At 38.2% G+C, this 27856-nt stretch overlaps 1 protein-coding gene across 2 annotated transcripts; it reads left to right on the forward strand.

Annotated features, from left to right (window-relative positions):
• AZI2 (5-azacytidine induced 2) lies at positions 1 to 27598 on the forward strand. Of its 2 annotated transcripts, XM_049870958.1 has the most exons (9): positions 1 to 90; positions 350 to 682; positions 9306 to 9526; positions 11347 to 11469; positions 11930 to 12029; positions 13068 to 13216; positions 16061 to 16119; positions 22764 to 22882; positions 25208 to 27598. In XM_049870958.1, exons 3-9 carry the CDS (start codon positions 9311 to 9313, stop codon positions 25615 to 25617), a joined length of 1176 nt encoding a protein of 391 aa, XP_049726915.1. In that variant the 5' UTR covers positions 1 to 90; positions 350 to 682; positions 9306 to 9310; the 3' UTR covers positions 25618 to 27598. The 2 variants fall into 2 exon arrangements, with proteins under 2 accessions (XP_049726915.1, XP_049726914.1); XM_049870957.1 differs by lacking the exon at positions 350 to 682 and having other exon boundaries at positions 2 to 90; positions 25208 to 27595.
• The last annotated feature ends 258 nt before the right edge of the window (positions 27599 to 27856 follow it).

The following is a 27856-nucleotide window of genomic DNA, read 5'->3' on the forward strand; positions in this document are numbered from 1 at the left end:
GCGACCCGGCTTGATTTCGATCCGTTTCCAAACCGTGGGGAATCGAAACTCAGCGGCCCGGGGGGCAGCCGTGCGTAGCCTGGCGGCGGGGTGAGTGACTCGCCGCGGCCGGGCCTGGCATGGGGGTGCGGGCAGTGCCGGGGCCAGCCGCCGCCCCTCGCGCTGGGCCCGAGAGACCTGTCATTTTCTCTCCAAAAGCAGGCCCCCCGTTTTTGAACAGAGCACCCCACCCCGGGGCACCCCTACCCCTGCCACCCGCCTCTCCCCAGCAGTCCCAGGCCCTGGGTGCTTCACTTCACTGCTCCCCTATTGGCACCCTTTTTTTCCTCCTCCGTGCTCCTCTTCGCAGGGACCCTTTCGGTTGGGGTTCATTCATTGGAATGGCTTTTGTACCAGAAAGGAAAGGGGGACCCGTGGCTAGGACGGCACTGCCTGGAGCACCCAGCCTTGGGCATCAAACCCGTGTCCATTATCAAGGGCTAACAGTCGGTAGTCGTCGTTTCTCCGGTGTCTGACCTGTGTATTCAGTACGGTGTTTGCTGAGTGACTAGGACACGCGAGGTAGACCGAGACCTTCGTCCCAACAGAGGGGGAACTCACATACGAATGAGCTGAAGGACCCGTGAAAATTAAAGCAGATCCAAACACAGATTGCTCCAGGACGTGTTGGAAGTATACTAAGGTGATCAAAGGGAGTGACTTACCGGGATTGAAATTGACCCCTCCTTCTATGGGAATTTTAAATTGGATTGAACAAGACCTCGAGGCGAAATTTAAATTCGAGTTCTAATTTTCGAACTTGTGATTACTCCCTCTATTATCTGTAAATTGGAAATAACGCCTTCCTCACAGGATAGTTGAAATTTAACGGGGTACTGCTTGTAAACTGGGAACTCCTATAAAATACAAGGTTTTACTATGAAAGAGGCAGCACCGTGTGGTGGAAGTGCACGGGATCAAGTCAGAACACCAGGAAGTGAGTCCTGAATTTTCCAGTTCCTTCCTCAAATCTTTACGAGAAGCTAAACCTCCTCCTTTTTCTACTAAAATGGGAGTAGGGCATAGTTTCTATGAGCTATGGTGGCTCTGGGATCAACTGGCTGATTTTCATTCTTGGCTTCTGAGTTCTCTAATGTTTGTCTGTCTTAGATTATATGGCATATCATAAACACTTGGCAAACAATTACCATCACAGAGGGCTGTCGTGATTAACGATGTGATGAAGTTCTTTATAATCCATGAAGTAATAGAAAAAATGTAACTTCTATTTTTTTTCTTATATTCTGGATTGAAGTATAGTGGTCTTACCACTATTAAAAAAATTATAGATAACATCAGAAATATTTACTGTATAATGGGTGCTCGGTTTCACTGCGATGTATTACTTTATGAAAGCCATGAAAAGGCATAGTCTGCTCTTGATATCTGTGCTGGCTTTGAAAGATAATTTTATGATTCCTTGGCTATGAGTCGGATGGCACTGGGTTTTGGCTGTACAAACTGATTTCTGGACTAGTGCAGTTACTGAGGTAACTGAGGACCATGAAGATGAAAGTGGAGCTTTTCTTACTGTATATCTGGTGCTGAGCACACTTTTGGACACTTAAAGCGTTATAGAGCATTGGAGCGCTAAGGTACATACACTGAATGATAGCCCACTGCCGCCGAGTCGATTCCGACTCATAGTGACCCTATAGGACAGAGTAGGACTGCCCCACAGAGTTTCCTGAGTTTATCACTGAGTGATAGCATCTTGAAAAAAGGCACTTGATCATCCCTTCTAAATTAACTAGTTTGGCCGAATCTGCCCCTACTTACTGCGCTACACATAGGGAAAGAGAACTAAGTGTTGGTCTGTCTGCATTTATAAGATGTAATCCATAACCCTTGCTCCGTAGTATCTTGAAGATCATAGGAAGTGAGTACGGGAATACCCTGACTTTGCGGAAGTAGAAACTTGATGGAAATTCTAAATAAGATCCAGTTCGAGAAGTAATAATAGAGGAAAGAACCTATGAGACAGGCTTTAATTCAAACTCCAGATCTGTCACATAGTACTGATGTAATCAAAGGCAACGTTACCTCACCTCTTTGAGCCTCAGTTTCTCTTCTGCGGTGGTAGTAATACCTTTCTTGCCAAGTTTGGTTTGGAGTTGAGTAATGTGTATGTATATTTCTTAGCCTGGCAAAAATGTTGATTCCCTTCTACCTGTTTAGATTTCTGTTCATACTTGGGTTAAGAAATTGCCTTCTCAATATAGGAAGGTGGTGTTTTAGTGATGTAGTCCAACTGTGTCATTTTATAGGTGGGAAAATTTAGACCTGGAGAAGCGAAGCGCACTGATCAAAGTGGCAGAACCGAGACTAGAATCCGGGGCTTCTAAACCCTGTGTTCTTTCTAGTGTATAGTTCTACCTTGTCTAAACTCTTACTGGGCAGATCAGAATCCAAGTTATATTGCTTTGTGAATGTTTTATGACAGGCACAGATCTAGAGGTCAGCTTACCTGGGCTCGCATCCCAGCTTTGCCACTGATTAGTTGTGTAGCTTTAGGTAAGCTATTTAATGTTTCTAAGACTTAGTTTTTCAATTGGATAATAGTGGGCACTGTGTGTAAAACCACTAGTGCCTGGCATATGGTAAATGATCGATAAATGGTAGATATGAAATATGACAGGGTAATCGTGTTTATTCCTATAAAAAAGATCACCCTGGTGTCAGGAGATATTTCTATCTTTTCTAGTATCCCAAACTCAGGTGTATGTACCTATGAAGAACTGAGGGCCCTTTTAATATGGATTGCAGTGAAGACTGGAATTTAGGATCTTGATGTCTAAATTAATTCTCATTACTGTAATAACCTTTGAATCTTTTTTTTTATGTCTCTTTTCCTAGCCTCAGGAACTATTTTTCTCTTTTCTACCCACCTTATTTGAGAGATTATGCCTTTCTTTCTCCCATTGCCATTCTATGTAACTTCACTGTTCTCAACATCTTTTATCTCAATCTTTTCCAATTCTCTTTTCATTTATACTTTATGTAAACTTCTGTAAACAGAATTTAATATATAAAATGTTTGCATGATTCATCCAGTTGCCATTGAGTTGATTTAAATTCTTGGCAAACCTATGTGTGTCAGAGTAGAGCTGTGGTCCATAGGGTTTTCAAGGTTTTTTGGCAGTACCTCGCCGTGTCTTTCTTCCTAGGTCCCTCTGGGTGGATACAAACCTCCAGCCATTTGGTTAGCAGCAAGTGTTTTAATCATTGCATCTCCCAGGGACTCCTCCCTCTAGCGGGTTTTATATTTCACTGGGACTTCAGAATCCTGGGGTGCTTCTGTGGAGTCCCTGGGTGGTACAAATGGTTAGGCACTTGACTACTAACAGGTTCATGCCTCAGATCCACTCAGAGGCACCTTAGAAGGAAGGCCCAGTAATCTATAAAAGATCACAGCAATTGAAAATCCAGTGAAGTACAGTTCCATTACGATACACATAGGGTCCCCATGAGGTGAAATAGACTCAAGAGCAACGGGTTTTTTTGTTCGTTTTTTAGGGTGTTTGTTGGAAGTACGGTTCTGATATCCATAGATCTCTGGTGGAGCCTAGAAACCAGTGTTTTTGAAAACTCCAAGTGAGTCTAAGACAGTGGAGCACACCTCACTTTGTGAAACACTGCTTTGGTTGTCTCTAGTTTCTTGGAATGTTTTTGAAAAAGAAATTTCTTTGTGACGTGCCTGTGGAGTACATTTATTATTGAATTTCATGATTGAGGGAAGTCTACTTAAGCTTGCCTTTGAACATTTTTTTGTGGCATTTGTTAAGTTTTGAAAGTTAATGTTATTCCTGCTAGACTATTTAAAATATTGTCTAGTCTTTGGATAGTTGTAGCCTTTGTTAATAACATGATTATAGCACTCATTTTGTATAAATTAGAGTAAAAAAAGTTTTCTTATTTTAATTTCAATTATGGTAAATTAGGTAGTTACAGTAGAGGGTACGTTTGCCCAGATGTTAAAGGGTAAACCATAGCTTGGTCTAGTTTGTTAAGTATAATAGCCAGTTAGGCTTTTTACCATTTATCCAGAAAATCAAACTGCGTGGTCCGGAAATACTTCATCACAACCATAGTGTGTAAAACTGAATCCTACTGTGAGACGGACTGCTGCAGCAACCTTTATTCTCTGTAGAAGTAGATGTTGAGGAAAAATGCTTGCATGAGCAGAGACACCTCAGGCTGCGTGCACACGGGCTACTTTGTTGCTCTGCTAGCAGTTTCCTGTTCCTGTGGTAACAAATATAAGGGGCGTCTGGCTTGCATTGGGTACCTTCCTGGGATGTGCGTTTTCCCTGGCCTTGCAGCTTTATCTCTAGGAGGCTGGTTTGTACAGTATAATATGATAAGCATTAAAGTTTCTGATACTAATGTGATTTGGTGTGTATTTTTGCAGAGACAAATTAAAATTTTAACTTTCAGTTTACAGCAAACTTAAATGAGTTATTTTAAAAGTTAATCGATTTTGGTGCTTGTCTGTGCCAGTAATGGATTTCCTCTTGGCTGTACGTTACCACGTGGGTATTTCTCATATAAAATTTAGGACAGGTAAGTAGCTTTCCAGTGCATTCCAAGTCGCATTTACAGAGTACAGAATAAATGTATAGGATAATGATTTAAAACTTGAAAGGTGCTTCTTTTATGCAAATTATTTTTTTATATTGAGAAGGTGAGCAACGTATGCAATTTTTTGGCACTTTGTAAATAAAAAAGATAACATAAATACGTGAAATGAGCCAGTCTGAGTACTCATTTTGTTCTAAAAATGAGTATTTTGACCAGTTATCTTACTGTATAATATAATATGTGACGTTGTTAGATCAGTATGCCCAATCCCCTTTAAGGTACTTGTAAACCTTCTCAGGGTTCCTAGTTTTGTAGTTCTTGATGAGTTCAAGTGTGTAAAAGCCTCACCGGAGAAGGAGAAATATTGGTAGTTCAGGCTCTGAAACCCATGTACTTGGGCTGCATGTTGTCTGATCCTGACTAAACCACATGACCTTTCTGGGTCCCAGTTTTCTCATCTGTGAAATGGGTTTCATGAGATTTTCCACCTCATAAGATTGTCATGAGAATTAAGATATTTATAAAACTCTTGGCACAATGCTAAATAGTTCATTTGGTTGTGATTTTTTTTTTTTAAACAAATATAGTGTAAGTATTCTTCACTGTAATCACATCCAGGTCTATATTGTAAAATGCAGTAGAATAAGGGCCAAAACCTATAGTCTCTGTTATAAAGGGCCATCTCATTTTGTGTCTATCCTGTCTTTCCAGTTTCATCTCCTACCCTTCCCTTTCTCTACCCTTCTCCCTATACTCTTACAGGCCTTTGATTGCCACATGTGTTCACCCTATTGTAAAGGTATGATTACAGTAACCACTGTCTTCATTTAGAGTATGAGTCATTCTGTTTTTGTGGTATTTTCTTTGAATATAACTGCCCCATCCTCATAGCATTCTGTTTTGTTTCTATTACTCACCTCTACGATATAATAATTTTTTGTACATTTTCTCCCACACTGGGTTTTCCTTGTTGAGTAAAATGATTGCTTCATGATAAAAATGAATAGGAAATCACAGAGCTGAGCTAGTTAGAAAGAACGTTATGTAAAGCTAAAGTACATAGGCTTTGATTCTTAGAGCAAAGTATACAAACTTTAGGACATGTATTTTGACTGTAAGGAGCCCGGTGGTGCAGTGGCTAAAGCGCTAGGCTGCTAACCAAAAGGTCAGTGATATAAACCCAACAGCAGCACCACAGGAGAAAAGACCTGGTGATCTGTTACAGGAAAGATTACAACCTAGGAAACCCTATGGGGCAGTTTTACGCTTGTCACATAAGGCTGCTATGAATTGGAATCAACTCGACAGCACACATCAATAACATTTTGACTGTAGATGATGAGAAATGATTTTTGTTTTAACAAGGATTTTAGGCTTATATCTTGTTTTCTATCAGTCTTTAGAAAAAGAAAATTATTCAAGTTAAATAAATCCTCATTTGGTTGAGTATGAAGATATTATCTCTTAGATGTTTAATATGGTGTTAAAACAAAAATCATATTAAGCCAGTAATAGAAATTGAAGTTTATTGATATATATGATTTACAAATCGGGGTGACATTTTGACTGTTGTTGTTAGGTGCCATCGAGTCCGTTCTGACTCATAGCGACCCTGTGCACTACAGAACGAAACACTGCCCAGTCCTTTGCCATGTTCACAGTCGTTATGCTTAAGCCCGTTGCTGCAGCCACTGTGTCAGTCCATCTCATTGAGGGTCTTCCTCTTTTGCGTCGACCCTGTGTGCTCTATCAAGCATGATGTCCTTCTCCAGGAACTGATCCCTCCTGATAACGTGCCCAGAGTGTATGACACACAGTCTCACTGTCCTTCTAAGGAGCATTCTGGTTGTACTTCTTCCAAGACAGATTTGTTCCTTCTTTTGGCAGTCCATGGTGTATTCTTCACCAGCACCACAACTTACAGGTGTCAGTTCTCCTTTGATCTTCCTTATTCATCATCCAGCTTTCTCGTGCATATGAGGCAATTGAAAACACCAAGGCTTGGCTCAGGCGCACCTTAGTCTTCAAGGTGACATCTTCGGTTTTAAACACTTCCAAGAGGTCCTTTGCAGCAGATTTGCCCAATGCAGTGTGTCATTTGATTTCTTTATTGCTTCTTCTCTGGGTGTTGATTATAGATCCAAATAAAATGAAATCCTTAACAACTTCAGTCTTTTCTCCGTTTATCATGATGTTGCTTATTGGTCCAGTTCTGGTGATTTTTGTGTTGATGTGTAGTCCATACTGAAGGCTGTGGTCTTTGACCTTCGTCAGTGTTTTAAGTCCTCTTCATTTTCAGCAAGCAAGGTTGCGTCATCAGCGTAACACAGGTTGCCAATAAATCGTCCTCCAATCCTGATGCCCCATTCTTCATACAGTCCAGCTTCTTGGATTAGTTGCTCAGCAAACAGATGATTATATGGTGAAAGGATACAAGCCTGACACACACCTTCCCTGACTTTCAACCAACCACGCAGGATCCCCTTGTTCTGTTCAAAGGACTGCCTCTTGATCTAGGTACAGATTCCTTATGAGCACAATTAAGCATTCTGGAATTCCCATTCTTCACAATATTATCCATAATTTGTTACGATCCACACAGTTGAATGTCTTTGCATAGTCAATAAAACACAGGTAAACATCTTTCTGGAATTCTCTGTTTTCAGCCAGGATCCATCTGACATCAGCAGTGATATCCCTGGTTCTGTGTCCTCTTCTGAATCTGGCTTGAATTTCTGGCAGTTCCCTGTTGATGTACTACTGTAGCTGCTTTTTAATGATCTTCAGCAAAATTTTACTTGGTGCGATATTAATGACATTGGTCAGTAATTTCCACATTTGGTGGCATCACCTTTCTCGGTAACAGGCTTAAATAAGGATTTTTTCCAGTCAGTTGGGTAGGTAGCTGTCTTCCAGATTTCTTGATATAGGCGAATGAGCACTTCCAGTGCTGCATCCGTTGGTTGAAGCATCTCAGTTGGTATTCCGTCAATTCCTGAAGCCTTGTTTTTTGCCAGTGCCTTCAGCGCAGCTTAGACTTCTACCTTCGGTACCATCGGTTCCTGATCATATGCTTCCTCCTGAAATGGTTGAACGTTGATTCTTAAATTCTAATTTAAGAATACAAATTACCCTGTATGGTAGAAATTTTTAAATCCGTGTTGGTAAAGATTGATTGGATTATAAGTTTCACCTACCCAACCTTGTACACAGATTTGTTTTTGCCTACTTTCCTTATAATCCTAGATATAACTAGACACTCCACATTGACAAATAACTCGACCTCCAGATTCTGACTTTGCTTGAGAGCAATTGGATGCTTTCAGTTATAAAATCAGAAAGACAAGACTATTGTGATAGAAGATCGGACGCAGAAAAATAGACGAAAGCTTTCATTACTATTCACATTGCCTGAAATAAAGGAAAACAAACTTTACAGGCATTAATTGACACAGGAAGAAAGAAATTTCAGAGAAGAGCAAGCACAGTGAAACATGGATTCTGTGATTAAACAACTTGTGTTTACATTTCACCTCTCCACTTACTGTGTTACTGTGGTAAAGTTAAATTCTTTCTACCTGTTTCCTCATCTGTAAAGTTTTTTGAACAGTGACTGGCACTAGTAAGCAACTGGGAAATAAAGAACTGGCTTTGACTGTTTATCTCTGGTTTCTGAAAATAACCCTTGGGATAGCCAGAGGTGTAGTGGTTAAGAGCTCAGCTGCTAACTGAAAGGTCAGCAGTTCATATCCACCAGCTGCTCCTTGGAAACCGTATGGGGTAGTTCTGCTCTGTCCTATACGGTTGCTATCAGTTAGAATCGACTCGACAGCAACAGGTTTTTTTTTTGGGTTTTGCTTTCTAAAATAACCAGCCAGCATTTAAATGTGTGAATAAGTAGGGGGCTACACAGGCCCCACTCTGGCAGCAGGCCTCAGGAAGGGAGGGGCATGATGCAGTCATTCATATTCATTGATTGAACATAACTTTGTATTAAGGCTCCATCATGCATATTCCCTAGATTGGTGAGAAAATCCTTGAACTAGAGAGGGTGGCATGTCCCTGGAGACAACGGAGGCCCCTGTGCCAGGAACGCTCTCAGACCTCGCCTCATGTCTCTTCACTTGTATCCTTTCTGGTTATAATAAATGGGTGACTGTAAGTATAGGTAATGTTACTGTTGTTACGTGCTGTCAAGTCAGTTCTGACTCACAGTGACCCTATCAGACCGAGTAGGACTGCCCCTTAGGGTATCCTTCGGCTGAAACCTTCACAGGAGCAGATCGCCAAGCCCTTTCTCCTGTGGAGCCTTTGCTGAATTCCAACTGCTAACCTTTCCGTTAGCAGCCGAGCACTTAAGCGTTGCACCACTAGAGCTCCTTAAATATTAAAAAACAAACCAACCCGTTGCCGTCCAGTTCATTCTGAGTCATAGTGACGCTATCAGACAGGGTAGTGGTAGAACTTGGATTAGAAAATCCAGGCAGTCTGGTGCCGGAGTCCATGCTCTTAGCTACTGTGCTATACTGCCTCTAAAAAATCAGAGTTTTTAAACATTGCCCCGATACTCACATTACTCTAAATACATCTTTTTTTGACTCACATTACTCTAAATACATCTTTTTTTGTTGTTGCTCATTTCTTCAGTGAGACATTTCTGTTCCCTGTGTTTTTCTTTGAACTAGCTGTCATGGATACACTGGTGGAAGATGATATCTGCATTTTGAATCATGAAAAAGCCCACAGGAGAGACCTAGTGACTCCAGCCTCAGTATATTCAGGAGATGAGTCTGTTGCCTCCCATTTCGCCCTGGTCACTGCTTATGAAGACATCAAGAAACGACTAAAGGATTCAGAGAAAGAGAACTCTCTGTTAAAGAAAAGAGTAAGACTTTTGGAAGAAAAGGTAATTCTTTTACCCTCATTATGTTTTATGAGATAAAGGATGATTCACAATATTTGAAATTTTTTATATTTTTCTATCCTGTCTTCCATAGTTAAACCAAATTTCCAAGCATCTTTCACTGCTAATTTCCAAACCTTGGGCATTGTACTTAGTCACAGTGTCACTCACATACCATGTGATTGGGGAATATTTGTGGGGTAGGATTAAATAACTTGGAAGAGGTATATTCCAAATATTTTCCTTCCTTTTTTCAGATCTCCTTAACATTCATAGCTGTATGTATTGTATTCAGAATTTTAAAATCCGTGCAAAAGTAAATGACATAGCAACAAAAGAAATGAAAAGCCAAAAGAGGCTTTTCTGAGTATTGTTTTAGTAATGTTTAATATCAATTTCTTGATCAAGACTGAAGTTACAGCAGGACTTTCATCTTCTTTACCTCAGTGTTTTCTTTGGCTCTTGAATACCCATATATGAATACTGCTTTTTTAACTGATGAATTAGTGTCCAGTGTTTACCTTTTTATGCAGAATCTTGACATTCCTAAATGTTTCAGAACGTACAAACAAGGTGGTGTTGTAAACGCTATGTGCCACTGAATTGAATTTTGACTCATAGCGACAGCATGTGACAGAGCGGAACTGCTCTAGACGGTTTTCTAGGCTCTGATCTTTACAGGAGCGGATTACCAGGCCTTCTCCTGTAGAGCCACCGAATGGGTTCGAACTGCCAACCTTCTGTGAGCAGCCAAGTGCTTAACTGTTGCTCCTTTATAAACAAGGTGGCTGATTTAATCGCAAGATCTTCTTGGCCTCATGTCTTGAGAAATGGTCCCCGCTTCCCCGTTTACTTTTGAGTTTTGAAGTTTTTCCTTACCTTAGTGTATATTTCTTCAGGTCAGATCAGTGCGTCTCTATTTTATAAAGAGCAGCTTCCACAAAGGGTGAAAGAAATGGATTCTTAGCAGCCAAGAGAGTGAGTTCTTCTGTCACAGAAGCTTGGGGATGGGGCTTGCTGGGGCTAGAGGGGAGTCGGTTGTAAAAATAACCATAATTTCTTTGCATTCATATGAATTCATTCTTTGCTTCAATGGTAATTAAATACGTTTGTGACATACTGGGATAGAATGAGAGAATTAACATTTCGGCGCTCATAGCTATGTATGTTATTTGAAATTTGGTAGGAAAAATGTGATTTGGTATACGGTTACTATGGGAAATATTTCTGTACTTTGTGACCGAATAATCCTGTTCAGTCCTATTCTGGAATAATGCAGGATTTAATGAACTAACAAACGTATTCCTTAAAAAGTCAACTCTACCTTAACTGGCTACTCTTCTGATGACGGGCATTTGATACTAACGGCTTCAGAGATGCTTAAGAACTTCAGAAGGATAATGTGTTGTGAAATACTGCGATGAATCGACAGGTTATAAAACATGGTATAGAAGGCTTCTAAAAAATTCTCTCTTTTTTTTATGCTTTTTTAATCAGTATAATTATACGGAAGTGAAATGTTCACTTTACTATGCTGCTGTTAGCAGCCATCAGGTTGACCCCTGACTCATGACAACCCCATGTGTTACTGAGTAGAACTGCTCCAGGAGGTTTTCTTAACAGAAGCAGGTTGCCAGGTCTTCTGTGGAGCTGCTGGCTGGGTTCCCACCACCAGCCTTTAGGTTAGTGGCCAGCTGCAGGCTGCTTGTGCCACCCGCATTACATGATTAAAGTTAGATGCGGACCCATCAGAAGACTGACTTATTTTTTATTCAAAATCCCCTTTTAATAATATCCTTCGTGTGCTAATTTTTTGCCATTAGCTTATAGGGGCTCGATTAGATGACGAAAGTTCTGTGGGACGAGAACAAGTAAATAAGGCCTACCATGCGTATCGAGAGGTCTGCATTGATAGAGATAATCTGAAGAGCAAATTGGATAAAATGGTAAGTTGGTTTAAAAAGAACATTATCTACAAACTGCAGATGAGTTTTCTCCTTCAAGAAGTTTAAGGTTCAAAGAGGTTAAATATTTACGTTTATAAAATCACAGATGCTCAGGGCAAAAATAGAATTTTTTATAATATTTATAAATTATTTCTATACAAAATAGATATTATGTAATGACGTGTGGGCCTTAAATGCATCTGGCACTGCCGACTTATGTTGAAAAATCCTGAGATGGTGGGATAATTCATTATGTTAAAAAGAAAAAAAGCTGTTGAACGAAATATGCCCTAAGTTAGAAAAAGAAAGGAAAAAAAGATTGATGAGAGCTACGTTTATTTTCCCATCTTGCTTTTAAAGGCTAGAATGAGTTTTTTTCAGTATCGACCCGAAAACGAAGATAGAATACCAACTTATTGATTTTATTGAATGTAATTTGGCATTTTCCCTACTTAACTAGAATAAAGACAACTCTGAATCTTTGAAAGTATTGAATGAGCAGCTACAATCTAAAGAAGTAGAGCTTCTCCAGCTAAGGACAGAGGTGGAAACTCAGCAGGGTATGCCACTTACTTGTTCTGAATATTCTTACAGAATTAATGCATTTGTCCATTTATGTGTTACCTCCATTATCAACTTTCTACATCTGTATTTAGGCCTTATTTTTTAATTTTTAGGCTTATGTTAATTTCTCTGTTCTGCTTTCATGATGTATCAGCTCATTTTAACTTATAAATTGTGCATTTCCAAGAGAAAATACAAGGATTTTTCTTCAGGGCTCGTTTGTGATGACGTAGAGGAGAGGAGTAATCCCCCACCCTCATCCAGTCCTCTTGCCCTGGCTTTTCCTTTCTGCACAGCCTTTGTCTACACTGTCATGGAATAGTCACAATTGCTTATTTATATTTTTCCTTTCTGAAGGTCGTGAAAATGTGCAGATGAGATGTTGGGGTGGAAAGTCAGGTCTGAGGGATACCACTGTTAGCCTGTACCCATGAACACTGATGCAGGGGCCTTTAGGAGACCTGCTGATGGGAGTGGAAATCTCAGGACAGCTGGTTGGGGGTGTTTCTAAATACAGAGACAAAGGTACCGTGTTCAGGGTCAAGAATAAAGCAGTATCCACTTGTATTGAGTTTTCTACTTTGAAATGTTGATGATAAAATTGTTTTGGCATCATGCCATTCAGTGTTCCGGGCCTGATGGTCAAACTTTATACTCCCTGAAGGGACTAGGTGAAGAGATTAGCTGAGTGTGCATCAATTTATTATTTTTATCATGCAAAATAGGAGATTATTGATCTGTGTACAATTCTAGCATATGCTTGATTACTGTAGCATCTTCTAAAATTCCAGACTGGCAAATTTGTACTTTAACCTACACAGAAAATGGGGGGTGGGAGTGAATAATACATTCTAAACCAAAATTACTAGATTTCTTACTAGCATAGATCTTTGAAAGTCATTACTTTTTTTCAATTATTAATTATTATACATTTTATATTAGCATTTCTTTTATCTTCAGCAGCATAACCTTCTTGGGATTGCAGCCAATGTAGAAAGCAGAGGTAACAGTTTTGACGCCTGTCCTTTTTGTAGTGATGAGGAATTTAAATCCACCGTCATCGAACTGGGAGGTGGAGAAGTTGAGCTGTGACCTGAAGATCCATGGTTTGGAACAAGAGCTGGAACTGGTGAAGAAAGAATGTAGCGATCTCAAAAGAGAGCTGCAAAAATCCAAACAAACGGTACTAAAGAATTACTAAATTGAGAAATTCAGTACTCTGTGTGTAGGATTTATAATTAGGTATTAAAATGTAAGGAGCTTTGATGGCACAGTGGTTAAAGCACTTGGCTGATAAATGTGAGGTCGGCAGTTTCAACCCGCCAGCTGCTCAGTGGGAGGAGGATGCGGCAGTCTGCTTCCCTAAAGCCTACAGCCTTGGAAACCCTGTGGGGTGCTGCTGCTCTGTCCTTGAGGTTGCTGTGCGTCGGATCCACTCGATGGCAGTGGATTTGGTTTGGTATTGAACTGCAGAGTGGACATGAATGGTAACTACCTAGAAAGGGAATGTTCTTATTCTCTGAACAGTCTGTGTTTAGCTTCCCTTTTAATCATTTCTGCTAAAATTTGATATACTCTGTACTTTTAACATGATTCTAGAATAATAGGTTGCTTAAAAAAAACCTTAGAGTTTACTTATTGTAACCAGGGCTTCCGACCAGTTTGTTTTGGCTTGAGCCCCTGCCGAGAATTTCCACTCAATATACTGAATCAGAATCTACATTTTAACAAGATCCCCAGGTGAATTTGGTTCTCGTTTCAGTTCTTAGTAGTTACTCTTTTCCACTAGATGGTGCTAGGGAATACACTTTGCTTTTAGTTTTATTCGTGATCATAAATCACAGAAACAGAAGAAATTTTAGAAAAATCACTTTTACTGATGATGAAATTGCGCATGAGAGACTACGTAACTTTAAGGGCTGAAGATAAAGAGGGAATATTAAAAAAGATTAAAACATGGTCCCCAATTTTACAGTTTATTTTTGGGGTGGGGGGAGATGTGAACTAAAACAGGAGTCACAACTGAGACAGACAAACGAACTAGAAGTGCTTTATTTCGGTGTATGAGTGGCTCCAAGTTGACGTCTCGACACCACGGGATGTGTACTTTCCAGGCCTGTTTCAGTGGTGATGCTGACCCAGCTCTCTTAGATAACGGGAATCAGAGCAGGCCAAGGGGAGAGGTTTGTGTTCACCTTACCAGTCTTGCTTTACTTTCTGTAAAACATTATTTTAGTGTCTTCTGAATTGTATAATAGCATCTGTCATTGACATAATTGTTTGTTTGTTTGTTTGTTTTTAAGTGTTTAGTTAATGAACTCAGTTGATGAGTATCTGGTATTAAGTGAGGTCAGGGTTCCAGGGTCAATTCCAGACTCTGTGGGCCTTTTAGACTTTTTGCATTCGTTAATTTTCCATCTATTTATATTCAGAACAGTTGATCCTCAGAAAAACAAACTGTAGGGCCAAAGAAATATAAGAACTGGGTCAGTAGAGTAGAGTTTATTTAGAAGACATGTCCTGTAATATAGGGACCTGTTTAACTTGAGCATTTGTTTCTCAAGGTTATATGACCATGCGGCCCTGTTTATGTGAAACTCCCACCTCACAGGGCACTAGTGTTGTGTGGACATGTTGGGAAACAAACCCATTTCCATCTTTAGAAAATGGCAAACTGATGACTGTCCAGGAGCAGGGTCTTTGAATATTAAAGAAAATCCCTTTGAGCTTACTGCAGATTTACATTAGATCTTCTGAATTTTTAGGAGATTGGCTGGAAAAATACTTTTCCACACAAATGCAGCGTTTTTTTTATCACTGACTTTAAGAATGAGGATATTTTTATTGTTTATAGTAAGTTTAAGAATATACTAGTTGTAAACTTTCGCTTAAAGCACAATAAAAATTATTTTTTAAAAAATACACTAGTTGTAAATATTAAAAATTAATGACACAGGGGAACTGAAAATGATCTGATCTGATTCTTTGCTTTCCTCTGGAGAACAGGGAAGAAAAATACCCAAAGTCATGCATCTTGTTAGTGGTCAAACCTCCCCTAACTTGAGGGCCAGTTCCGTTCCCCCTCTCCGTAGGCCTCCCTAAGATGCAATTTAATTATTAATTTCTACAGCATTTAGTACTTCCTGGAGAATCAGGGGTCCAAAATGTTTAAATTCCTATAATGTATTTTTCATATTTTATGTTCCCAAGTTCATGCTACTTGTGAAGTCTTGTGTAGCTTTTTAACAGTTCCACATTAAAATATATAATCTAGATTATATAAGAAATAGTAAAATTAAATTTTATTCTCTTCACAGCCCACTTCTGCCATTAGAATTAGTAGTGATAGCCATTTTTATTTGTTACAGAACTTTAAATGAGAATGCATTGCAGAAAACTGTCAGAATTGTCTTAGACATATTAAGCCTACTTTTAAATACCCTTTATAGGTTCTTTCTGTCATATCTACTACTTGAACTACTAAAACTTAAAAATATACAAAGACTTTATGAAGTCCTTGCAAATGGTCACTTAGAATTCATAGCAAGTTATTTTGTTGTCTGTGTGGGAGGAGGAAACATACACTCATTGTTTTCAACAGTAACCTGTAAACTTTGGCTCTTTTTTGTAATAAAAAGACTGAAATGCCAATATACTTCCATTTCCTATGGAATTCCTTCAGCTGTACCTTGAAAAAAAACAGTAATTGAGAAAAATTTTTTTACTCTTATCGAATACAGACTTCAGATTGGTGTCTTAAATACATTATGTGTGAGACTCCAAATTCTTTTTCATGGGAGTAGTTTAATTTTGAAAGAAAATTAAAACATGAACACCTTTAGATAACTGGAAGTGATTTAGAAATATCTGATGTAGGTTGGAGGTATTTCACTGGAATTGAGTAAAAAAATCTAGTCTTACACTGTACATTACAGATGTCTTTTATAAAAGCTGAAAACATGTCTGGCAAGAAAGTCTTGAGAATAAATAGAATGTAACAATTTTTTTTTTTTAAAACAAATGACAGGATCTGTCTCAAGGAGATGATCTGAAGAGCAGAGATCTCCAGAGACTGAGCATTTCAAGGTATGACCATCCTTCAACATTAAACAAAAATACATGGTCTGTCTTCTGCAGGCCACTTTGTGTAGGTACCTAGATTTCTGTTATGATTTTATTTAAAAATAAAAAGAATCTTGAATGTAATCTTTGACCATCATATATTTTTAAAAAATAGTTTTGTTACTTAACAAACTTGAACTTGATTAGTAGAAAAGTCCGTATTGTGATGCCTTAAACAAACACTTTGAACATCCAGTCATATTTTAAATATAATTTTAAGAAGCTAGGTATGTAGAGGTATTCTGTAAGTAATCCTGATTTTGTACTTAAAGTATCCTACATTTCAGAAGAAAACCAAAGACACAAGGAAAACATGAGTCTAAAGAACTAATGGACCAACCACATGAACCATGGCCTCCACCAACCTGAGAGTAGAAGAACTAGATGGTGCCCAGCGACCACCACTTGACTGCTTTGACAGGGGTCACAACAGAGGGTCCCGACAGAGCAGGAGAAAAATTTAGAACAAAATTCAAATTCACACAAAAAAGACCAGGCTTACTGATCTGACAGACTGGAGGGGAGCCCCTGAGACTATGGCCCTCAGATACCCTGATAACTCAGAATGAAGCAACTCCTGAAGTCCACCTTTCAGCAAAAGATTAGACAGGCCTATAAAACAAACAGTAACACGTGAGGGATACGAGACCAAATGGGCAACACCTGCCCAAAAACAAAGATGAGAAGGCAAGATGGGACAGAAACCTGGACAAATGGATACAGGGAACCCTGGGTGTTATGTGAAAGGAGCATAGTGTTGACACATTGCAGGGATTGCGACCAATGTCACAAAATAATTTGTGTATAAATTTTTGAATGAGAAACTAATTTGCATTGTAAACTTCTACCTAAAACATGATAAGGGGAAAAAAAAGAATTATGCATTTCAGTAGTATCTGTCTCAAGGGCAGACTTGAACAATTAGTCTTTTGTGTAGCACGAGCTCTCCTCTTACGGTAAAAACAGATGGTAAAAACAGAAAGTAACTATCGGAGTTCACATACTTCAACCTTTTTTTCTCAAATACATCATACTTAAGTTATTTAAGTTCTGTGCTTTAAATTTTTCTGGTAAGTTTGTTTCTGCTGTTTAGCATGGCCTCTATGTAGATACCCCCACCATCCAATGATAACTACCGATTTGACTTCCTTGTTAAAACTTCTGTTGGATCATTTGGCTTCCAAAGTTTACTGACCTAAGTAAATCATGTGAATTTCTCCCACCTATTCCTTTCAAAAACGGAATTGGGAGAAATGATCAATTAAGGAGAAGAGTTTGAGGAAATGGTATCTAGCCACTCTTGTATATGAGCAGTTGGCACGCTTTTGTGAAGAGCCCACTAACAAATGTTCTGGGCTCTGTAGGCCATACAGTCTCTGTCACAACTACTTTGCTGTCTGAACTGTACCTCAATTACGCCTTCCGCTTTTACATCAAGAAAAAAAAAAACGTGTCTAGGACACTGTCTGTGTAAGCTATTTCTCAAGGCTGTAGAGAAGGAAAACTTTTGCCTTAAAGGACTTGTTTTTCACCTGAGATCACAAAAGTTATGTCATTTCAGCATATCTTTTCTCCAGTTAACCTAAGTGTTACTCATTTTGCTGTATTTGTCCATTTTATAAGTTGCTTTAAATCATTTTGGAAAGAGGTAGGGAATAAGTAAATATGTTAGAATCAGAGTTGGTCGCATAAAGGGGCTGTGTAGTGTAGATATAGATACCTGATATAGAATGGGACTTCTGCTTCCATTCAAGGGGGATTAGATAATTTTGATCAACAGTCTCACTGAGAATAACTTTAAAAGCTGATCACCCCCCAGAAATACTTGTTGGAAGGCATCAGGTATTTTACAAGATAGTGAAGGATTTGAGAGAAGGTTAAAACCCAAGAAGGTAAGCCCAGTTTTTTGAGGCTGCTTTTCCCCTGGAAGCATTTGCTGATTTTTGAAGGGGTGCTTCAGACAGCCTCAGAATGGGTTAGGTGAACAGGGATTAGAATCCAGTGCCATGGCAGGGGTTGGCCTTGGTGAGATCAGCTCCCATTAGGTGGGGGCCCTGAAGGGCTGCACCTTACGGTAAGCATGAATTGAAAGTAGACAGGCTCTCCCCATATAGTTTAGTATCCTCAGTCCCTGAAATACAATTAAAGGGATCCCGGAGTGTTAACATTCCCAAGTGTGTGGCTAAAGCAAACGTAAATACTCCCTGGAAGATGATAATATCATTTTAAGTCTCCCACATGCAACCAGAAAGGAGGAGGATTCTTAGGAGACTGACAGCATAGACAAAAACAAGCAGACAAAAGATAGAGATCAAAAAAAAAAAAACACCAAGCTATAGTTCACTTAAAAAAAAAAAAGCTGTTCTTACTCTATGTTTCACGGACATAAAAAACAAAATTGAGAATTTTGAAAGAATTGGAAAGTAAAAAAGAACCAGTAGGGGTTCTATAACTGAAACATAGAGTGACTGAAATGAAAACCCAGTAGATGGGTTTAGCAGCAGATAGAACAGAAGGCTGTGTCCAGAAAGAAGGTCTATAGGTTGAGTTCTTCCGAAACTGAAGTCATTAGTTTTGGTAGGTGTGTTCTTACACAGTCAGTCAGTCATTTCATTTAGCTACACTGGGGTTATTAGCTTAGAGGGCACATTTAGAATGTAGCACTGATCAAAGCTAGGCTTTCAAAGAAAAAAAAAATATATAATGGGAAAGGTGGTTTTTTTCAGACTGTATTTGTGCGGAGCTGTAATTGTGGCTTCAGTTCGCAATCTTGAATACTATGAAGCTCAGTATTATAGCATCAGCTGACAGAAATAATGTTCTAAAAGGATTATCTCAAGTTCTCTTTAAAAGTTACCATATATTAAAGCCATACCCAGGGCATGGTGTTACCTGTGTAACTGAAGCGTGTCCTAGTGGTTCCCCTAGTGCTCAAGTCCACTCGCGGGGTTTTTGCACATTGATTTACATTTGTCCTATGTAGGCAGTGTGACTTGTGTAAAAGGTTTCCCTGTTCTGATTAGCAACTAGAGAACTTTATAACTAAATTTGTGGCCTATTCTTAGCAAACTTTGCATCATGTGTTTTTATGTTAGCCTTATTCCTGACTACATGGTCTTTTTTTGTCCTTACCTCATCATTTATATTGTATCTTACCATGCTTTCTGAATTACTTCATTCACTTTTAAATGGGAACAGCCCAGATAATAAAAGTTTAGATGTCCTTAAAGATTATTTTTCAGTTATTTGGAAAGCTTCCCTTTTTGGAAAACTCCTTTTTTTATTTCCTCCATCATATGGCCAGGCAAATGAAGTACTACTGTATTGTTTCCTTAAGACAGAGTGAATTTTTTAACTACTGGAGGCCTTTTACATAGTATTTACCATTATTTAGCAGTAGCAGACATTTGGCCAGTGTCCTGTTTTTGTTGTTAGTTGTTAAAATTGGCTGCTGTTCTTAAACTACATTTGGGAATGGAGTTACTGTATTTCTTGTGCTCATCTGTAAACTTGTATGGTGGAACCGTGTTACAGATGGCTTACTGAAACATGGGCTAGTGTGTTTCAAACTGCTGTGTTCCCTTAGTTAGGAAATTTTGTGAGTGTTTTTTCAAACAGGGAATATAACAGTAGAACATAGCAGAGTGCATCACATGTAATAAGCGTAACTCATAACTTGTCTGTGTTGTAATGTAAAACGGTTCCTTGCTGTGCCTTGCAATCAACAGTTTAAAAACCACTAGTTTGGGAGAGTCGCAGATGTCAAAACATGCATTTCTGAGTCTGTAACTCCTGGCGATGAATAACCCATGCATTAATGGTAGCTCCTCTGGGGGGATGTCACAGTTCAGTAACTGTGAAAGTTAAGTAAAAATACGTATGGCTGAAGTAGAAACTCAGTTAAGTAGATTTTTCTAACACTTCAGTATTAGAAAGAGTAAAATGTGTAGTGTCAATGAAGAAAACTGGGCTTTCATACAGTCTTACATTGTAAGCTGGATGTGTTCTCTTTGAAATGTGGACAAGCAGGTTTCATACACGTCAACTTTAGAGGTGTGAAATCTTATATTATGGCTGAAAAGGTTGTGTTGGCAGTCAGTGTATGATGATGCTATCAAAATGGCAGTGATCAGCTGATATTAGACTGCATAACTGAAAGACAACTGTGAGCAACATGGTAAAGTAACTTCTCCTGAACCTGTTTCTTCATGGTAAGATGAGGTTACCTAGTTTGCCAAGTTGGTGTGAGAACATGGGTTACGTGCCTAGCATGCGGTAAAATGCTCAACCATCATTTTTGTGTGTGTGTGTCTATCTTATCTTTCAGGGTTCTCATTCAGGATGCTGTAGTGTTAGATTTCAATATTTTTCAAGTATCTTACAAGTTCCTTATAGACCACTAACTGTAATACTGGGATTCTGCTTGCATTGGAACCCAGGGGAGGGGGGCATGAGGGGGCAATTTACATATCGTCTCAGAACTACCTAGATAAGGCTAGTTTGAAACCTACTGAATATTTGTGAGATGACAAATTGCTTGTTTCAGTCTCACTTAAATGGTTTAAAAATTTTGTTCGAGTAGGTAGAACTAAAAATAAATTTTTACGTATCAGAACCTTGAAGACTAAAATTTTATTACCTGTAAAGTAACACTAACTGCCATTGCTTTTTTATCCACAAGAGGGAGAGCTTAGACTTAGTAATCATTTCAGATTTTTATCTCCATTGCTTTAAATTCAGGTGACATTACGGACAATAGAAAAAAGACCTAGTTTTCAGTTTAACCTAATTTGGAAGCAGTCTTCATTAGATTGAATTGGAAAATGTACGGGACGCTGCTTTAACACCTCTGTTGTCATTGTTTCTCTTTGATTTTTCTTGCTGAGCTGTCAACTGATTCTCAGATGTGTTTGGTATTTCAGTGCCCATACTCTGTCTTGGGCATTTGCTTTTCTTTTCTCCAAGTCAGATACTGATTTACCATCTCATGCCAATAACAATGGTAAGACCATCTATTTTTAAACCATATTATTCACGTCATGACTGCCTGCACAGATTAGCACATGTATAGTGTTTACAGACTGCTATGGAACTGAGTAACTCTTTGGAAAGCATATCCAATGCCCAGAATTGTACAAGAAGCCAACCACTCTCTTCACATTAAGACAGGTTCCTATACGAAACATTCATTGTAGCAAACATCTCAAGTGTTCAGTGGTGAAACGAAGGTGGTTAACTAATTTTTGTGAAGTAATTATTTCACACCTATCGAAAACTTGCAAAAAGCCCTAGATTTTTTAATACGCTAAAATGAGACTAAACTCGTTCCTCCCCCCCCCCCGCCTCAAAAGCCCTAATCTTTGTAAAGCAGTATAGAGTTTATTCTACTGCTTCTATTGAAGAAAGAATTAGTCTGAGTGGAATGGAAATATTTTCACCCCCTAAAAACAAGGTATTTAACTTTACATAATTCAGAATAATTCAGTTTTTGAATGTATCTTTTGCTTCCTTAATTAGAGAGGATATTAGATTTTGTTATCAAGGATGTTATCCCCTTGAAGTCTGTTTAAAGGTTTTTGTATTTAGTTAAGCACAAATTGAGGTATGAGGCTATACATGTTTGTATAATTTGATTTCTATACTACTAAACAGACACTTAGAGGTAATATATAATGGTTGTTTGAATGCTATCAGACCTGTTATTCCTACATTCAGTATTTTATGTATTCTTGTGCAACTAAGTAATAATATATGTTGAAAATTCCAATTCATATAGTTGGCAATTAAGAGCCTAAAATGAAGAAAATCATGAATAGACAAATAAGAATGTTTAATAGAACACCAAAATCTGTCAACATTAGGTTTAAAGTACCTCGTTTATAAAATGTTTGAGATAATTCAGTTAAAATACTTTTAATTACAAAAATATCAGAGGCATTTGTCAAGTTTTTACTTCTGTTTCATTGAATCCTCCCGTTCTAGTCTTTTCCCTTACCAGGAAATCATCTGGCTCTTCATGTCTTGGGCTGTCATGTCACATTGGTTTAAAACCAACAATATGAGACAGCCCGGTCAAACATAAAAGAAAGTAATGCGTGAAACCTAAAATTTATTTTAATGTCGGCTTGGGTATACGTTTAGCAATTGACATATTGTTTTAATTCACATCATCAATACGGAATGATTAGGAGATAAATACAAATTTAAAATCATACCTGAATGAATATAACTTTATTCTTGGTCAGATTTGCAAGTTAAGAGCATATTTTTTACTATTAATTATATTTAAACCACTGCACATACTAGGTTACAAAAAAAAAATCTCAATTCTGAGAAGAAACTCTTGTTGGTTAGAAATTTTCTTTCTGTAATACCCTTCTGTTTAGTACATTGCAGGCTATTGCTAGAGATCAGAAGGATGGTGTTATTCTCGTGAGATCTTTTCCTTTATTTTAATGCCCTAATATTCAGTTTAATTATCTAATGAGGAAATTTTATATTATCTCAAAATTAATTTTAGCAGAAATACAGATGTTTATTTCTATTTTAAAGTTGTTCCCTTCTGTCCATCGAGAGAATAATGACTTTTTTTTTAACCTGTATTTCAGTGATAACATGCAGAATGCATACTGGGAACTGCAGAGAGAAATGTCAAATTTACATCTGGTAACTCAAGTACAAGCTGAACTACTGAGAAAACTGAAAACCCCAACAGCAATCAGAAAAGGCAAGTCAGTGTTTGCCGGAAACCACCGATTCCAGGCAAACTGTTTGAAGAGCAGCTAGCTATAGTATCTTATCAAAATCTCATCAAATGAGTTTGATAAACCAAAGTATATATAGTGTGTTCACAGCCTACCCATTCTCTGCTCTGGCTTTAAGTCTCACACTGGTCAGCTTCACACATAAAGGTGTTGCTGATGTGTTTTTTCTTCAGTACTGTATTCTTTTCCCCTTGTGGCTTTTTTCTCAGCCAAGTGTTGCTTATGTGTGTAAGGCTGAGGTGTTAAGTTTGCTCTAGTTGACCTTTAACCACAACTACTTCATATATTACCAAAAAAAAAAAGGACACCAAATGCTATTTTTCAGTCCAGTGCTACAGAATACACCAGAGACCTAGCTTTTTAAACTGTTTAGAAAAAAATAATTTTGATTGTTTTGGTTGGTTGTTTTTTCAGCCAGATGTTTGCAAACTTAATTGTTCTTTCCATAAAAGAGACGTTGCTTAGAGCAGAGACTAGGTGTTTTCTCCCCATCCCCTTCTACCCAACAAAATTTTCATTGCATTGCCTTTCATATTTAACTGCCTAACTGATCAGAATTCTTCAGTTTTGTGTATTTCTCAAAAGCTGGGTAATATAAAATGGAATGCCCTAAATTTACTTTCTAAAGAAATGAGATGTGGCTTTTTACAAAAAATAATCACCATCTAATTGTGTTTATATCACAGGAAAATGTTACACATTGGGAAAGAAAACAGTTCAGAATAGGGGATATATTTCTTTCCGTTTCTGTAGAGTTACTTATGAATCAGGCGACATAATGTGGTATTTTAGCAGGCGCAGTGGTTACGAGCTATGGCTGCTAACCAAAAGGCTGGCAGTTCAAATCCACTAGCTGCTCCTTGGAAACCCTGTGGGGCAGTTCTCCTCTGTCCTACAGGCTTGCTGTGAGTCTGAATGAACTCAATGGTAACAGGTAGCTAACCTTCTGGTTAAGTTTGTCTTTGAATTTCCCAGTGGTCAGGGTTATATCTGAGGAGACCATAAGTTGATGGTGGAAATAAAACTTCTTAAAAGAGACTCAGAGTAATTTTCCAGGGAGTTTTTGGTGTGGCTGTTTGCTTATGGAATAAATAGGAGGAAAATGCTTTTTCCATTCCTGGAAATAGCTCATTGTTTTGTCCCTTCCAAGCTGGTGGGTGGTATGTCTTCTGGTGCTTTGCACCGTAAGTTTCCTAAGCACGTTTTCACGGACATCAGCAGGCTCAAGGTCGTCACTCCTCACCCACAGAGCTCACTGCTTTGAGGAGCAAAGACCAGATCACCTTCTTTCCCTGACCTACTTACTGCCTCTATCCAGAGCTGAACACTTGTTATTTCTAGTCCTCCCGTGCCCCTACCTCTGCCCTCCCAAGAAAAGCCAATGAGCTGTCATAATGTGGTTCAGCGTGTTTTTCTTCTAAAACCACAGAGTCAAGCCTTACTTGAACTTGGCATCTTTCTTAAGCTTAAAATTCATTTATCTTTCCCACCCTGGTAGGTTAAGTTGGATGGGGAGAAAAAACGCATACTACCATTGCTGGCTTATGACTAAATAATAGCTTTAGAGCAGTCTTAGTTTTGTAAGCCAATGCATGTGTACGAAACACATTTTTTGCTTTTTTTCCCCAGTTTACCTATATTGTGATCAGAATTTACATTTATTATTTATTTTTTACAAGAAACAAGATTTTAAAGCTTTTATTTGAACTGTCTTTATCCATAAAAGCCTTTGAATACATATTAAAACGTCTGTAAAACTTCATTTGGATCTTACCAACTCACAATATAATGTAATTATCTGTGAAATAGATTTATTTCTGGACCACCTATGGAGAAAAGGTTTGAATAAGCAAAAGAATATTATATTTAGCTAACAAATATTAAAACTTAAGAAGGACAACGTTCTCAATCCCCACTAACACGTCCACTGCCCTCAGATCTTCTCTAAGCCATGATAAAAGCCAAGAACAGGGATCTTTACTTGTGTTTTAACTCTTACTTTTCACTTAAGAATTTCTTAAGTGAAATTCTTCATTCATCCTTAGTGCTGTGATATAGGTGAGACGGGAATACCTGTGCCCATTTTACAAATGAGAGTGGCACTTGGAGCAGTTAAGTGACTTACCTAAAGTCACAATGTGAGTAAAGAGCTGACCCATGATTAGAGCTCAGATTGTCTACTTCCAGGTCACAGTGCTTCAGTCATCCTCCAAACTAATGAAGTGTTACCGTGCTGTATGCTCACAGATGGCTTGAAAACTAACATCTAGCCTGTGCTTTCCTTCTAGCCTCTGCCCCAGTAGGATGTGTTGAAGACCTTGGGAGAGACAGCACAAAACTGCATTTGACGAATTTTACTGCAACGTACAAAAGACATCCCCCTCTCTCACCAAATGGCAAAGCCCTTTCTCACACCACATCTCCTTTCCCGGGAGATACAAAGGTTTTATCAGAGAAAGCAGTTCTCCAATCGTGGACAAATAATGAGAGAACCGTGCCTGGTGATGGCGCAGACTTTCAGGAAGACAACTCCTGTGGCAGAAATTCTCCGGAAGATAATTCTTGGGTGTTCCCAAGCCCTCCTAAATCAAGTGAGACAGCGTTTGGAGAAACTAGAAGCAAAGTTTTGCCTTTACCCAACCTGCCACCACTGCACTGCTTGGATCAGCATAATCAGAACTGCCTTTATAAGAATTAATTCTGGAGAGATGTGTTATCTGGCCAAAAGGATGCTGTATCGCCCTCAGTGGTTCCCCCGAGAAATTATTTAAGAGTAAAAGTGGATTTTGATTATAATTTTGCAGTTTTTCAGTATATATACATTTGCACACACTGTACCATAATTATGTAATGAATTTTGGATACCCTCCAGCTCCACATTCTGGCAAAGAATCAGATATATGTTACTAATAAATTAAAGTATTTCAAAAAGACTTTTTTTTACCTTCGATTACAGTTGTGAATTTCAGCCTCTCCGATAAAGAATGGAATTGGACGTTTCTAGATTGGCTTTACAAAGTGTGTGATATGCCTAAATATATTCATTTATATGACAATAATCAAGGAGGTATATGGAATTAAAACCACGTCAGTTGCTTCAAATTGCCTGAAAGTAAAAGGCAATGTGAATAGGTTATATTTCTCTTGACCTTACGATACATAAAGTTAGGAAAAATATTACAGTGGAGTAACAGTATCTAGGTTATTCCATTTCTATGTGCCATTGTGTTAAAAATTTTAAATTGCTTCTTACTCACAGTATTGTGTGTCAGTAGGTGTAGAATTGCAATTAGATTTCTAAGACTCAAAATAACCTGATCACTGAAGCCAGTCCCAGTACATCCTTCAAGTCATCGAAAATTATGATGAAATCATTGCAGAACTATGTGTTGTGTGAGTAAATTATTATAAACCTATACATCCAATTAGAAGTAGAAAAACTGACAAAGATTTCACTCTAATCTGTCCCTTCAGTGGTCCACAATGAAAATCCAAATCTGTGTGTGTAACTGTGTAAAGCCATCTTCTCCAGAGAGACTACGGCTGCTTATACAACAGCTTGCAAGTATCAGGCTTTGTATTGAAATGGAACATTTTACTCATGGAGGTGATTTTTAATTAATTGAATTAATTAGGAACTTTAATTCTAGAAATCAAATTTTGTACCATCTTGATACAGTACAGTCATGAAATGTCCCAAAACTTTGGTTCTAGGTGGCCTATCATTTATAAACAAGTAAGGAAATAACAAAAATGGCTTCACATGGAAATTTTGGGGGAAATCTAAACTTCAGGGTGGAGGTATTAAGAATATGAATAATATAACGTGTTACTTGTTTCATACACTTTTTGCCTGGGGATGAAGGTTTCATGTAGGGGGCCTTTATCCTTTTTGAGAGACAGTTTCCTGTCTCTTGAACTCAGTATCTCAGATCTCTTCTACTCTATTACTGAGTAGCGTACATACATAAACAATGCTCATTGCTCACCAGATATTTTTGTCTTTCTATTATCTTTCTTATTCAGGCTTGTCTTTGATTAATGGAATTGGTGTCAGATGCTAGAATTTATTCTGACCAATGAACACAGCTGACTCAAGGGAGTACAATCTCTTGCCAAGTAATAGAACAAAACCCAATATGCATAAAACAAATACCGGGCTCAGGCTTTAGCTGAAGGAAGCAACTACCTGTGTAATAACGAAGCAGCAGGAACTCCATCTCATGTGGCTGCGTAGGCCTGTGTATTACGTCTCCTCTCTAATGTTGCTTACTGGGGTTTGCCTTTATTTTTTGAACCAAATTGGAAATTTTCCTTTGTAAAGAAAATTAAGTCTTCTGAGATAATGCCTTGATTAATGTTTTGAACAATGCGAAGAATTGTTTCCTTAAAATAAATTATTTTTGTTTGAAATTAAAGTGGATGTGAAATACTGTCCTTGCCCATGTATTCCCAGGTCAAGCACTAAAATTGCTGGCTGTTAATGTGATTCATATAACAGACATTTGTCTTGCTTATCTTTAAACCAGCTTCCTTTGGGAAGAGCTTTTCCATCTAAATAATGATACCTATCAAACAGGTATGCTAGAGAATCAGCGGTTGAATGTTCTTGACAGTTGAAGTGCAAAATAAATGTGTAAGACTCTAGTAAGAAAAGGTTAAAAAATTTTTTTACCCCCATAAAAAAATTTTGAATGTATACTCACTCTTAGGTACTAAAATAAAAAAATGTGTTGTCTTATCAGTACCTTAAAATCTATTTAAATTGAAAAATTTATGTAGGGGTCTTTCATACAAGTGGAGACTTGCTCCAAAGAGATTCCCTTGAATAATCTTCAGATTTCTTCTTATAGTGATAACTCAGTTCAGCACATCCATAACTCAACAGAATGAAGAGAAAGATAGCTAACAACAAAAAAGCCACCTGTTCCTTCCTT

Source organism: Elephas maximus, chromosome 27 (assembly GCF_024166365.1).
Source record: "Elephas maximus indicus isolate mEleMax1 chromosome 27, mEleMax1 primary haplotype, whole genome shotgun sequence".
Classification (NCBI taxonomy): domain Eukaryota; kingdom Metazoa; phylum Chordata; class Mammalia; order Proboscidea; family Elephantidae; genus Elephas; species Elephas maximus.